The following is a 16,542-nucleotide window of genomic DNA, read 5'->3' as shown; positions in this document are numbered from 1 at the left end:
TGAAATTTTTTATGATTTCAGTTTAGATTTGAATCCTTTTTTTATCCTAAATGTACATCTTATCCGATATCCATTTTATTGTACCAGTATTGTATGGGATTATTATTATTGTATTAATAGTCCAGAAAGCCACTGCGCATCCGCTAGGTAAAATATTCTAATTCAGATTTTTTGCACAATCTTACTCAAAAAAGACTCCTTTTAACAAATTTGCATGTTGCCAAGACCAAAAGGTGGTCAAAAATTTTTTAAACGTTTTTTTTTTGTTTTTTTCCTAAAATTATATTTTTTGCATGGAAAAAAGTTTTTTTAGTTTTTTTGGATCAATCCAAACAGAAAAGGTCTTTAGTGACTTTTCTCTAAAAATTATAGTTTTTGACATATAAGCGATTAAAAATTGAAAAATTGCGAAATCGGCCATTTTTAACCCTCAAAAACTATGTGAAAAACTGAAAATTTGAATGTTGCCAAGGTAGGTAGATATTCTTTAAACATCGATTGATGAAATCCCGAAGAGTTTTTTGCAATACAATATTCAAAACTCCTTTGTGTTTTAATTGCTAATCAAGCGTGCGCGACACTATTTTCCACCGACAGTATGGTGCAAATGAAAGGAATAAATTCGTTACTTCGTAAACCGGCGACTTTAAGGAAAAATCCCGAAACAGGTCGATTTTTATTTTTAAGTTATGATATTGTGGCATATATGGTATACTAGTGACGTCATCCATCTGGACGTGATGACGTAATCGATGATTTTTTAAATGAGAATAGGGGTCGTGTGCTAGCTCATTTGAAAGGTTCTTCAATTCTCTATTCAGTAATATAAACATTTACATAATTATTTATACACGGTGTCCAAAAAATTTTTATTAAATTAAATTATTTGACAAAAAAAGAAGTAGAAGGACACTCTGTATAAATAATTATGTAAATGTTTACATTACTGAATAGAAAATTGAAGAACCTTTCAAATGAGCTACCACACGACCCCTATTCTCATTTAAAAAAATCATCGATTACGTCATCACGCCCAGACGGATGACGTCACTAGTATACGATATACGCCACAATATCATAACTTAAAAATAAAAATCGACCTGTTTCGGGATTTTTCCTTAAAGTCGCCGGTTTACGAAATAGCGAATTTATTCCTTTCATTTGCACCATACTGTCGGTGGAAAATAGTGTCGCGCACACTTGATTACCAATTAAAAAACAAAGGAGTTTTGAATATTGTATTGAGAAAAACTCTTCGGGATTTCATCAATCGATGTTTAAAGAATATCTACCTACCTTGGCAACATTCAAATTTTCAGTTTTTCACATAGTTCTTGAGGGTTAAAAATGGCCGATTTCACAATTTTTCAATTTTTAATCGCTTATATGTCAAAAACTATCATTTTTAGAGAAAAGTCACTAAAGGCCTTTTCTGTTTGGAATAATCCAAAAAACCTAAAAAAAACTTTTTTCCATGCAAAAAAAATAATTTTAGGAAAAAACAAAAAAAAACGTTTAAAAAATTTTTGACCACCTTTTATTACTGGCAACATGCAAATTTGTTAAAAGGAGTCCTTTTTGAGTAAGATTGTGCAAAAAATCCGAATTAGAATATTTTCCCTAGCGGATGCGCAGTGGCTTTCTGGACTATAAGGATAGGATTGTATATTTGTTATTACAACTGACTGAATAGAGAGTTATTATATAGGATACTTTAATAAAGGACAAATACAGGACGGGTCTAAAAAGCGTGGTATTGCAAACGCAGTTAAAGAATCTTTTATTTTGACAAAAGACATGAAATATTTTTGTAAATATAAAAATAACCTATAAAATTCCATTTATTGATAAAAATTAAAATAAGATAATTGAAAAGAGTAAAACGTTAAATTTAATTATTTTGTCATTTAAAGATATTTAGAGAACAACATAATATATCCCATAATACTCATCGTTCAATAATATGGAAGTGCAATTGGAAATATTTTAGGAGTTTTTAAATACTTTTGCATTATGGGTATATAAAATGGGGAATTTCTGGAGAATATATTATTAGGGAATAGCGGATATCCAGTCCTCAACTACAACTACCTAATGACACAATTGCAGAATATTCAGACAGAAGTTGTGTTTTATAATCAATCACAAATCCCTTCAAGAATTGTTATTGAAAGGACATTTGGTATTTTGAAGAGATTTCCCATTTTAACATATGTAATGAACGTAATGAATGAATGAATGTAATGTTCAAAGAATAATATCAGCTTGTTCAGTTTTACATAATATTGCAGTAGATAATAGAGAAAACGTTGAAATACTGGCAAATGAGTGTGTTGTTGATATTGATATATTAGAAGCTGTGGCAGTACATTTTCAACCAGGAGCTAATCTAATGCAACTAAATTGTGTGGGTTTGTTTAAAAATATTGTTCGACTTAAACTAATTTTATTTTTATTGGACTGCAGTTTGTTAATAAATGTATAAATAAATATAAATATTATTTTGGTGACTGATTTTAAGTATTTTATGATCATTAGCAGGTTTTAAATAATAAATTTATAAATATATAAATGCTATTGGTGTTTGATCTTTTATCGTTTAAAATATGTTCATTACCATCCATTATGGCCCTCTATGTTCACCTCTGGATAACTAGTTATCAGGAAGTTTATCTGACAGATTAGATACTAATAGATATCTGACAGAGACAAACTTCCCATTAACTAGTTATCTGGAGCTGAAAAGACAGATACTAAGGATACTGTTATATAAACTTCCCAATAATTAGTTACCTGGAAATGAAAAGACCTCTAAAATCTAATCTGTCAGATAAACTTCCCGATAGATAAAAATATAATAGAAGAATTAAGCTTTATGGTGGTTTTTTATTAATTTTTTTGGCAGTGTTTAAATTAACAAATACTCATGGCATGAAATGGATCACGAACAAGGTGGTTCTAGGAGGAATGAAGAAATAATTGGAGATTGTGTTTACCATTAAGCGCATAAAACTGCAGCATCTGGGACACATATGAGAAATCAGCACCGTTACTCCCTGCTGCAGTTCATATTGCAAGGTACAGTCAAAGGTAAGCGAAGACCCAGTATAGGGAGAATATCGATGGAACTGTTTCGAATCGCAGCTAGCAAGGTTATGATTGCTAATATGATTTGCAACATTCGAAACGGATAGGAACCAAAAGGAGAAGATGGATGAAAATTAAAGTGTATTAATTCTTGTGATTAAAAACTTTATAGATTCTAATCTATAAAAGATTAAATTTTCAAAAATAAATACTTGAACCTTTGTTTTATTTTGTTAACCTGTTGTTATATTATATCTCTGAATTGAACTCTATTTTGAATCTAGAAAACAAATCCTAACCTTCATTACTATAATAAATATTTATTTCTTTTCAAAAATGTAAAATATATTAGTTTAAATGAGTTAATGATATTCTATGTCTATGTTTGATTATTGTAATTAGTAACACTTTAAAATTATTTACATAATATTGCTTTTTACACCTTTTTGTAATCACTCAAGCTTCAATAAAATGTTCTTTTTTATATTCCTTTGGGGTCAAAACATCAATAACCTATATCTGAGAATATGTTCTTTTTAATAAGTAAAACCCAACATACAACTTTAATGATGAAAGTTTAATCATAATCAAATATCAACTCCACAATACTGTGTCCACAATACATAAATATTATTAATCCAAAGAAGTGACAAGATAAATTCAAAATACAAGTGAAGTTAGACCTTTCTTCACATTTTTGACACGTTATGTCAAAATAAAGGAACTTTTATTAAAAGATGGGTGTCCTCTGTTTTTCCTTAAATACAGGCGGCCTGTATTTTATTAAAGGGCAAAAATAAAAGACGCAATACTGCGCATGCTTATATGTCAAAATAAAGGATCTTTTATTACAGGCCGACTTAAACGACGTTGGCAATGAATCTCTATGACTAATGTCTATGCCATTAAGGGCGTAGGCGCACAATTTCGGCTCTAATGCTTTTTAAATGCATTCATTTTTTTTTAATTCTGAGAAATGTATATGTAATAAGTATTTTTGAAAAATTTAAGGGCAGAATGAAAGATTACGTTATTACCGAGGGCCGAAAGTCCCTGAAAACTTCCCTAATGTTTATTTTAATAAGTTACAGTTGTGAAAAAAAAAACAGAAAATGTGTGATTTTTAATTTCAAATATGTCATTAAAAAATTTGTTTATTCTAAGGGACTTTCAGCCCTCGGTAATAATGTAATCTTTCATTCTGTGTTTAAATTTTTCAAAAATATTTATTAGTTTTCTCAGTATTCGCAAAAAATTAATGCATTTAAAAAGCATTGGAGACGAAATTTTACGCCTAAACCCTTAATAAAAAAACAAAAAGCAACTAAAAACTAAAATATACTGGCAACGGCAACAAAACAGAAAACAAGGCAAAAAATAAAAAATAAATCACTTTTCATAAATGACAGATGACAGTTTTCTCAAGATCAACTGGCAACGTTGGATTTCCATAAGAACTTTAGCTCTACCTTGTACCATGTAGACAAAATTAAGTGAAGTAGATGACACAGATACAAATGACAAGATAAAATTAAATGTCAACTGTAGTGGTTTTTACCTCAGAACAGTTAGTTCTGACATTTTGACGTATTCAGAGGTACCAAACCAATTAACTTTACTCTTGAGGATCAGTTTAGTTAAGGTAATGATGGGAATACGGCACCCGGCTTAAGCTTCTCCTTAACTTTTGACACAGGCTTAGCTAAGCAAAAGCTTAAGTAGCTGTTGAAATACCGGCCCTTAGAATTAGTCAGTTTATCCATTTCCGGTCTTATTTTGGACATATATTTTTTCACCCCCAGGGCAAAAGCACACATCGGCACAATATCACTTTTTTTCTTTGACATGTTTGCTATGCGTATGCCAAATTTCATGTCAATCCGAGCGGTTCTTTAAAATATACAGCAAACTCCGTGAAAGAATGTACTAAAAAATATAGTGTTATTGTTACATTTTTTTTTTTTTTTTTCGTATAGGCATAGTTCACGCAATATCAGAATGGGGTCCATTCAGACCCCAGCCTGTCTTTTGTGTAATATTTTAAGGACCGTCCGATGAAGGCCAAAAATGTAATTTAAGTATTTTGTATTTTATTTATTTGAATGCGTATTTCATTTAAACTTTTTAAATAATTTTGGGTCTTTTATCATTTTATTTATTTATTTTTTATTTATGTCAATTTTGTAACTTCCTTTTTCGGGAGGGTTTTATTCTATTTAAATTTATATTCGAATATTGTATTTCATATGAAAGGTACAGGGGAAAAACGGTTGTAGTCCATTTTGATTTTTCTCGAGCAAGCTGATAGTTAAAATTTATTAACTTATTATAAATCAATATATTATAATATGAAGTCTTAGGAATTATTATTTTATTATTATTCTTTAAATTTGACTTTATAATTAGTTGATAAATCTTAACTTACAGCTTGCTCGAGAAAAATCCAAATGGACTACTGCTGTTCTTCCCCTGTACCCTTCATATTGAAGTTGTACATTGATAAGAATTAAGTATAGTCCGTCTGCTATAACTTTTCCCATGCGTCACGATTCATTTTCAAACAAATTAAGTCAACACATAAAGTGAAACGAACGTCGATGTGTATATACATTTTGTATACTGTATGCTATATACCAGGGGTCACCAATTAGTTTCCCTGAGGGTCCGTTTCGAAAACTTATGACACTTCCGGGGTCCGGATTTAATGCTATATACCTGTGTCTGGTTGTTCTGATTCGGTTTCTTTGCGGATTCTTGTTAAAAAATATACCCTATAAACAAATCAGAAGGGTGCTGGGCGAAATTTTTGGGCAGAAATTGTTTAATAATGTTTTTAACAAATTCAAAACATCACCTTTTTGCCCCCAAAAATATGTTTTTAGAATTTTTGGGTCATCCTAAACAAAAAAGATCTGTAATTTTCCCAAAACTTGGGAGATTTCGGGTTTTAAGCGATTTAAAATTTGAAAAATGCGAAAATAAGCATGTTTGAAGCTTGAAATCATGTTTAAATTATTATTTTTGCAGTGGTCACGTGCCTAAATTGAAGTTTAAACATTCAATTTCAAGATTCTACTGAATAATCGGGGTTTATTTCAATTATTTAGTCTAAATTTTAGACCGTTGTTTTTAATTGTTAAATATGCGCGATAATTCACGCGAAATAAGATCCGATTTCTCATATCTTGAAATTGAATGAAAAAACTTTAATTTAGGTACTTGGCCACCTGAAAACTAATAATTTACATATGAGTTTTCAAGTATCGAAAATGCCTATTTTCGCATTTTTCAGATTTTAGTCGTTGATAACTCGACAACTATCAACTTTTCAGAAATATGACATGAGACATATTTTATTTAAAATTACCCTAAAAAGGCAGAAAGGTCATTTTGAATTTGTTTAAAAAAATTGTATCGCCCGGCACCCTTCTGATTTGTTTAAAGGGGACATATTTGAACAGGAATTCGCAAAAAAAACTAATCAGAAAATTTTTATTTTGGACACAGCAACACAGTAATATTTTAAAAGCTAAGAATTTATATTGTAAATGTTAATGACATTTTTTATTATGTATAACCTGTCTGAAGTTTTGAGTGAGTTTAGTGCAACTGATTCTTATTAGGGAGTTAAGATATTCATCTGTTAGCTGAGATATGTACCGATTTTTAATAAAGTTGAGCCAAACGTAGAACACAATTTCATAGCCAAACATTTTCAAAATTGCCAAACACTATATAGTCTGAATTTAAACGCGGTCCGCACAAAACTAGCCCACGCTCCGCATGCGGACCGCGGTCCGCCAATTGGTGACCCCTGCTATATACTACACATATCGGTGTAAGTTTCACTTTATGTTTTGACTTATTTTGTTTGAAAATGAATCGTGACGCATGGAAAAAGTTATAGCGGACGAACAATATGTGTGTACTGTTAACTTGCAAATAATTTTTGAGAGCTGTTTAACCAGTCTTGTCGTATTTTGTTTAAATGTACGAGACTCTAAAGAAAAGATTAGGTACAGTAGATAATTGAATTGTTTCTTCTTCAAAATGTATTTTAAATATTGCTACCTTTAGTTCCTTAACACATTGCGTGCCACACTTTAATCGGTTTACTAGTCTCAGAGGCCATTGATATCCACGGCAAGCAAATAAGTCATACATAGTGTGACCAACTAGCCCGAAAAATCCGGGACATGGCCCGAATTATGAAGTCGTGTCCCGGCGTCCCGGACCAGGCTTCCGGGCCATCCGAATTTTCAATGTTTTGGTAAAATTCTATTTTGAAATTTTCAATATTCTTCTAAGAATTCATATCAAACTGAATTGGTAGGACGAAAAAAGTCGACAATTTCGAGAGTGCAATATTAATATCATTGCTCGGTGTGAGGCTTATAGATTCAAAAACAAATAAATGGATTAGAAACAAGACCAAAGTAAAAGACGCAGGAGAACATGCTGCATGTTCTGGATTTCTGAAGGCTGAAGAAGAATATTAATACCACATCCAAAACTCTGCATATCGTGGTATTTGGTATCATAGTTCTACAAAAACTCAGACTGTGAACTTTTTTTTCGTTTCTGTATTTTAATTATCGTCATTATGATTACAACCAATAATTGTGGCTTAACCCCATTAAAAATATCATTGTCAACATAAAAATGTTTAATAAATAAAATGATGATATTATGAAAGTTCTATATTAAAAAAAATGGCCCGATTTTCATTGAAAAGTCCCGGATTTCAGGTATTTTTTTCGGCCATGTCCCGAATTTGACTACATAGGAGTTGGTCACACTAGTCATACATGTATATCAAAAATGAGCGACATGGCCCCTGGCAAAATATCTGTGTATCTCATACAACGCAATGTGTTAAAGTGTGTCATTCTTTAAAACAATTAAAAATAACATATTAATAAAATTATTCATTGGTCATGTATTAAGCTTGTATAGGTTTAATCAAATATTTCTCTTGTAGTATAAATATAAACAGCTCTTTACAAGTATAATGTTTTAATTTTTTAAAGCACCTAGCCTAACTCTGATCAGGTTTCTGGTAGACATTTCTTTATTAAGGCTATGGGTACATAATTCGCAAATATTTTACGGCTATCCCTACTTTTTCTGTCTTTACACGGCAAATTACTTGTAGTAAAATTCACACTGGTATGGATATGTAAACATTACTAGAATGTCATTCTACTTGAAAATGTCAGAGATGGCTTTTGAATGTTCTTGGATAACTGTTACCTATGTGTATAATTGCAAATTATTAATTCAGTTAATAAATGTGATAATTTTTTCACTAACTATGTATTCAGTGATTGTAATAATTTATTTGTACAACAAAAACTAATACTCTATCGAGAAAAGAGGAAAAGTGTTAAAGTGATTTTTTAAGTTTTTTAATAATATGGAACTCTTACAATTTTGAACATCTTTAACAACAAAATACTTGGATCACAGAATATTATCCTGATGTATCCTTTGCTTGGATTTTTCACAAATAATACACAATAAATAACTTTTTATTAAGGTCACGTCTTAAATCAATTATTTATCAAATACACTATACACTCTGAGCTTCGCTGGTGTCGCTCCTGGCGGATTACTAATTCAACTTTCACCGGTAATTTTTAAATTTATTATTTAATTGTTATCGCTTAATATTTACAACGCAAAAAAGTAATTAAATTGTAATCGATTTTTTTAAGATTTTGCTAATCATTTTGACGTTCTATTGATAAAATATGAATTTCTTACTTCGGATACTTTCACAATTATCGTGTAGATGGCGCTAAAGATTAATAGATTAATTTATAATTACATATTACGGAACATTAAAAAAACTTAAATTCACTATTTAAAACGTAAGTATATAATTTAAGGTAAAAATACAAAGGGTGTCCCGAAAAGATTGGTCATAAATTATACCACACATTCTGGGGTCAAAAATAGATTGATTGAACCTCACTTACCTATATACAATAGTGCACACAAAAAAAGTTACAGCCCTTTGAAGTTACAAAATGAAAATCGATTTTTTTTTCATATATCGAAAACTCTCAGAGATTTTTTATTGAAAATGGACATGTGACATTTTTATGGCAGCAACATCTTAAAAAAAAACTTAAAGTGAAATTTGTGCACCCCATAAAAATTTTATGGGGTTTTGTTCCCTTAAACCCCCCCAAACTTTTGTGTACATTCCAATTGAATTATTATTGTGGCACCATTGGTTAAACACAATGTTTCTAAAATGTTTTTGCCTCTTAGTACTTTTTCGATAAGTCAGTGTTTATCGAGATATTTTGAATATTTGTCGAATCCACCACATATTTGTATATGGTTAAGTACGGTTATAGAGACCTGTTAATAATCTGAAAATTTATGTATAATTTACATTTTTAGGTATATTTTGAAAAAGAAGCTACATCTCGATAAAAGGTGACTTATAAAAAAAAAGACTAAGAGGCAAAAGTCTTAAAAACACTGTGTTTAACTAATGGTACCACAATAATACTTTAATTGGAACGTACACAAACATTTGGGGGGTTTCCATCCATCCAATGGCACTACAGCCCAAATCGAGCCTTGGCCTCCTTCAACAAGCTTCTCCAATCATTTCGATTTACCGCTGTTCTTTTCCATGAACGCGTTCCCAGGAAGTTCCTGGCATCCTCATTGACTTCGTCTTCCCATCTCTTTTTAGGTCTTCCAACAGGTCTTCTTCCCTGCATTCTTGCATTCAGCAATTTTCTGGGGATTCTATTCTCATACATGCGGACCGCGTGCCCTGCCCACCGTAATCTCTGCAGTTTAGTGTATTGTGCTAGAGTTGGTTCGCTATATCGTTTAAAGGAACAAAACCCCCATAAAATTTTTACGTAAATATATTGAAAAAGAAGCCGCATCTCGATAAAAACTGGTTTATCGAAAAATACTAAGAGGCAAGAAAGTTTTAAAAACGTTGTGTTTAACTAATGGTACAACAATAATGAATTAATTGGAACGTACACAAAAGTTTGGGGGGGTTTAGGGGAACAAAATCCCCATAAATTTTTTATGGGGTGGACAAATTTAACTATAATTTTGTTTTAAGATGTTCCTGCCATAAGAATGATACATGTCCATTTTCAATAAAAAATCTCTAATAGTTTTCGATATATTGAAAACAATCGATTTTCATTTTGTAGCTTCAAAGGGCTGTAACTTTTTTTGTGAGCACATTTGTACTAAGGTAAGTTAGGTTCAATCGAACTATTTTTGACCCCAGAATGTGTGGTATAATTTATGACCAATCTTTTTGGGACACCCTATATACCACAGCTTTGACCAACTAATATTTTTTATAATTAATGTTTTTAATTTTAATTTTAAATTAATCACTTTGACATTTATGTCAAATTTCCGGTAAACGTTTACAGACTTGCCACTACTGGCGCTCGCGAATTTGTAAATATCCCCTCTACGTACGACCTCACAGCGTATATCAATATTATTTAATCAACAACTCAAAATATTCCCGATGCCATGTCAAATATTTAAAATTGTCACTGATTGTCAATGTCTGACTGACAATATGCTGACAAATATTCTATTCGACTGAGTGCGTTGTAAGACAAAGATAGATTTGGAAAATATTACCATGGACAGGTTTCCATTTTTTTCGAATCCTGAAAAACTAATTAATACTTTTAAAAAATTTAAATGCAGAAAAGACTAAATTATTACCGAGGGCCGAAAGTCCCTTAGAATAAATAAAAAGTTTATTTTGAATGAGATATTTGAAATTAAAAATCACACCAAATGTTCTCTTAGTTTTTCACTTCTGTAACTTATTAAAATAAACATTATAGAAGTTCTCAGGGACTTTCGGCCCTCACTAATAACGTAATCTTTCATTCTGCGTTTAAATTTTTCAAAAATATTTATTAGTTTTCTCAGGATTCGAAAAAAATGAATCCCCATTTGAATAGCATTGCAGCCAAAAATACGTACCCATCCTCTTAATACAAAAATAGACTATGAACATTATAATTTTTAACTGTTTATGAAATTGTAAAGTGCCTTAAAACTCCATTTTAAACTTAACTTTTTTTAATTTTCCAGGGGGAGAGGGAGCAGGCGCAGGCCGACTCCCGTTCTTCTGGGGGTATTCTACCTTTTTTTAGACTGAGGTGGAACGCTCTTAACAGACTAGGGAGGGAGTCCCTAGTACTGTTGGACTAGGACAGGAGAGAACACGCTATGGCGCACCAACCACAGTACGCCCCCATGCGTCCTGCATGCCCCCCAGGACCAGCCGCCTACCCACTAAAACCACCCCCTCTTCCAACCTGGAATATCCCTTTACGTGCTCCTTAGGGATAGTGATGTTGAAAAAGTAACTATTCATTACAAAGTACTCGTTACTTACGAATACCGAAAATAACAATTACTACACAGAGAGCAAATCATTACTTTGATTACTCTGATTACTTCTTTACTTCGTACCAGTCGTATCAGTGCGAGTAACGACTATTGTATCTACTTTGATTACTCTGATTACTTTGTTACTTTATACCAATCGTACTAGAGCGAGTAACGACTATTGTATCTACTTTGAATACTTTGATTATTTCGTTACTTTGTACCAATCGTATATCAGAGCGCGTAACGACTATTGTATCTACTTTGATTCCGGTACTCAAATACAAAAGTAATTGTAGTAATCAAATCATTTTTATCTCTTAAACAGATTGGTGAAGGTCGTTGTTATATCGGAATACCTATACAGACCTACCTACTGAAAAATACGATTCTCGATATGATTACTGGTACTCAAATACAAAATTAAAAAGTAAAAAAAGTTATCATAGTAATCAAATCATTTTTATCCCTTAAACAGATCGGTGAAGGTCGTTGTTATATCAGAATACCTTACAAAATACCTACCTACGGAGAAGTATGATTCTCGATATGATTACAGGTACTCAAATAAAAAAGTAACAAAAGTAATCATAGTAATCAGATCATTTTTATCCCTTAAACAGATTGGTGAAGGTTGTTGTTATAGCGGAATACCTATACAAAATATCTACCTACTGAGAAATACGATTCTCGATATGATTACCGGTACTCAAATACAAAAGTATTAATCATAGTAATCAAAGTAACGAATACTGTGAATGATTACTTTACACAAAATACCTACCTACTGAGAAATATGATTCTCGATATGATTACCGATACTCAAATACAAAAGTGTATTAATCATAGTAATCAAAGTAACAAATACTGTGAATGATTACTTTATACAAAATACCTACCTACTGTGAAATACGATTTTCGATATGATTACCGGTACTCAAATACAAAAGTAATCATAGTAATCAAAGTAACGAATACTGTAAATGATTACTTTATACAAAAGTAATGATTTGTAACGAATACTCGAAAGTAACTATAATCAACATCACTACTCAGGGAGAGATATATGGGGATATCCAGAGCTGTCTGAAAGAAAGTAAGTAAAAGTAATTATAATTTTTAACTGTTTATGACATTGTAAAGTGCCTTAAAACTCCATTTTAAACTTATTTTTTTTTTAATTTTCCAGTGGAGGGCCCCGGAGAGGGACCGGGCCGACTCCCGTTCTCCGGGGGTATTCTACCCTAAGGGCAATATCCCCAGATCCCCCGAAAATGCCTAGAACCGCTCATGAGGGCCCAAAATTTGTAGATCCGGGCCTGGCTCCAACCCCAACCCCTAAGCTAATAATGAACTTCCCCAACACATAATTAAATTGTTATCAGGCAATCAGGCTATTGTAATAATTATTATTATTTACTTACTTTCTTCATTTGTTGTTTGCTTTTCTTCAAATGGTGTAAATCTATGTTCATCTTGTTCTACTTCAGTTTTTAGGAATATATTTTTTGAGTCTAAAGAATCAAAATCGTTGTATGCACTTTCAGTCTTAGGTTCTTCCTTAATTTCAATTTTGAAGACATCAAAAGTACCATCATAGTTTTCATTATGTGTTTCTGTTTCTATTTTACAAATATTCGCACTAACCTCACTGGGTTCTTGTGTTGTTTCCATTTTATTTGTTAATTATTTCAGTTTTATGATTACACAAATATAATACTATAAATAAATTTTTAAAAACTTTAGAACAGTCTTTTGGTAACTAAAAGTTAATCAGTAAAGTAAAAGTAAACAAAGACACTTCATTCAGTGCTTCAGACTTCAGAGTGTTCCATACATAGATAAATAATATATAGTATTACCAGATAGATAGGCAACTCACTGTAAAAATTTGGTTCCTTACGCCATTTGCGAGCGATGTGTTAACTAATCACCATTTGGCGGGAAATTCAAATGGACAAGCATTAATTTTATCCGTTTAGCGCCTCTTGCGGGCAATTTCGTTACTAATTAAAATATCTTGTTATTTTACAAGAAATAATCTCACCTATATTATTAAAATAAAATACCAAAACTTACTAAGCTTGTTAAAGTATTTTATTTAAATAATATCTAAGTAATACTCATAAATTATTCGGAATTCTCAAGTTGCAAAATATGTTATTTTGCTGTCAAATTTAGTAAGGAAAAGGGATATAAAAAAGTTAGACAATTTTTTTCTAAATATAGGTACATGTATTTATTCGTTGTTTCAGATAAAACAGTTATAAACTAATTACTATTTACCTATGCATTTTCTAACTTTTCTATGATTTGTACACAACAATAATAAACCATGTTTATTTTTTTTATTAACACAACACCAAAGTTCTTTCGCAACTAAAACAAAACTACACACTACACTTTATAAACGAAGGATAAGGAACCAACTGAAATTGAAATTACTAAGAATAAATCGTTACAGATACTTAATACAATAAAAACTGTAAACTAATAGAAAATTATTTGTATTTGCACTAACTCTAACTGTCATTACTTTTGAAGAATTGACATCGTTGAGTTAAGCCTCGTTTGATTATTTTATTTGTGACATTCAGGTATGGTGTTTTAACATAAATGATTGATTAAAGTCTTGACAGCTTATTAAATGAAGAATTTGACAGACAGCCTGTAGAGTCAACGGAGACAGTAGCAGCAATGGTCACCAAAATAACCAACGAGGAAGTGGCTCAAGCGCTTCAAAAAATAAAGAAAGGAAAAGCGGTAGGACCAGATGATATTCCTGGGGAAGTATGGAGAGCATTGGGAGAGACAGGAACAAGGTGGCTAGCAGGTCTATTTAATAGAATTATGGAAGTCGGACAAATGCCAGACGAATGGAGAAGCAGTATACTGGTACCTGTTTACAAAAACAAGGGAGATATACAACAATGTACAAACTACAGGGCTATAAAACTGCTTAGCCACACCATGAAAATATGGGAAAGAGTAATTGACAGACGGATACGTGAAGAGACCGAAATATCCGAGAATCAATTTGGCTTTATGCAGGGTAGATCAACAACAGATGCAATTTTCATTATAAGGCAGTTGATGGAAAAATACAGGAGTAAAGAAACAAACGCTCATATGGTATTCATTGATCTTGAGAAAGCATATGATAGAGTTCCTCGAGAGATTCTGTGGTGGGCACTCAATAAGAAAGGAGTCCCTGGTGAATATGTAAAGATTGTGAGGGATATGTATGAGGGAGTAACGACTAGTGTTAGGACAGGTGTGGGAGAGACTGATAAATTTCATGTGAAAGTAGGATTGCACCAAGGCTCTGTGCTTAGTCCGTATTTATTCTCATTAGTTTTGGACCAGATAACAGCGAAACTACAGGGTAACATTCCATGGTGCTTAATGTATGCTGATGATGTCGTGTTAGTAGGAAATAGTGAAAGAGACTTAGAACAAAAACTGGAACAGTGGAGACAAGCTCTGGAGGAAAAAGGTTTAAAACTTAGTAGGACAAAAACAGAGTATTTGGAATGTTCATTTAAAGATGGAGCTACTACAAATAAAATGGTATCTTTGGATGGTGAAATGATTGTGAAAAGCAATAGTTTTAAGTACCTAGGATCGGTATTACAGAGTAATGGAGAAATAGATGGAGATGCATGCAGTAGAATTAGGGCTGGATGGATGAAGTGGAAAGAAGCGAGTGGTGTGTTGTGTGACAGAAAAATTCCAATGAAGCTGAAGGGAAAATTCTATAAAACAGCCATAAGACCGGCTATGATGTACGGGACTGAATGTTGGGCAGTGAAAAAGAAAGAGGAACAACGAATGCATGTGGCGGAAATGAGAATGCTTAGATGGATGAGTGGAGTGACAAAGAAGGATAAAATTAGAAATGAGTATATTAGGGGAAGTCTAGGTGTGGCACCAATTGATGCCAAAATGAGAGAGCATAGGTTAAGATGGTTCGGTCATGTTCAACGTCGAGACGTTAATCACCCAATACGAAGAATAGCTGAAGTGCAGATTCCTGGAAGGAGTAGGAGAGGAAGACCAAAGAAGACCTGGGGGGAGGCGATAAGGCAGGACATGTTGGTAAAGGGGATTAACATTGATATGACCCAAGACAGAATTGTGTGGAGAAATGCATATAGGGAAGCCGACCCCGCATAGGGATAAGGCAAAGAGAATGATGATGATTGGTTAAAGTCTTCGTGAGCGAGAAAGGCTGTCGTTTCTCTTTATTTAGCTGAGCGGTGTGGAAGTGGTGGGGAAATTCCCCAATTTTTCCATATGAGATTCCGGGGCATGGTTCTATAACATATATTAAGATAAATATCTAGGAAAATTTTCAAACAGAATCCAAACAAACACCTGACACAGTGTCTCAAGTACGATTGCGCGAAGCCGTGGAATTTACGAGACCAACTCGGTCTGTAGATCCAAGTCTTGTACCATTCATAGAGAAGAGAATAGAGATAATAGAGAAGAGAAATAAAAACAAGTTGCGTCTGCCTGCGTCACAGTTTTTTGCTTATACGAATCAGTTAGTTCACTCTAGTTTTTATGCGGTTCCTGCGCTTGCAGAACTCCTAGCAGACTGCGCAGTAGACTAGGAGGAAAATTCGTGCTGTTGCTAGATTTAAAATATTCCGATAAAGAATATTCCAAAATTATAATAAAATAATTATGATTATCGATTTTTTTCAAAAAGTTGAAAATTAAATTCATAAATGGTAAAATCCTTTACGTACACACTTGTATAAAATTTGAAAAATAATATTTTCTAATTATTGATTGAATGTATTCAAACAATTGGACCGCATTATGTAATAGCGGATTAAACGCCAAAATGTAGTTTTGAGATAAATCGGTTTAAAGATTTTAAATTTGTTTTTGGTATTATTTCTAAAATATAGTACTGACATGTTTCATATTTAATACATTAATGCAAATGTAAATAGACTTTTTCCACCTACCTCTACCGAAAGTATACTTTTCCGGACCTGATTGTAGGGAGCAAAGTTGTACTTTTCC

General features: G+C 32.3%; 1 protein-coding gene across 2 annotated transcripts in view; it reads right to left on the bottom strand.

Moving 5' to 3' along the window:
• LOC126882240 (zinc finger protein 235-like) overlaps positions 1-13,649 on the bottom strand; it is a 98,036-nt gene extending 84,387 nt beyond the window's left edge. For both annotated transcript variants that reach the window (XM_050647063.1, XM_050647062.1), the window contains exon 1: positions 12,927-13,649. In XM_050647063.1, the coding sequence (XP_050503020.1) occupies positions 12,927-13,176 (250 nt within the window). In that variant the 5' untranslated portion in view covers positions 13,177-13,649. The remainder of the gene's footprint in view (positions 1-12,926) is intronic.
• Positions 13,650-16,542: the final 2,893 nt, after the last annotated feature.

The sequence above is a fragment of the Diabrotica virgifera genome, chromosome 3 (genome assembly GCF_917563875.1).
Source record: "Diabrotica virgifera virgifera chromosome 3, PGI_DIABVI_V3a".
NCBI classification, from domain to species: Eukaryota; Metazoa; Arthropoda; class Insecta; order Coleoptera; family Chrysomelidae; genus Diabrotica; species Diabrotica virgifera.
Note: the sequence above shows the minus strand (reverse complement) of the source record. Positions and strands in the feature narration are given on the sequence as shown.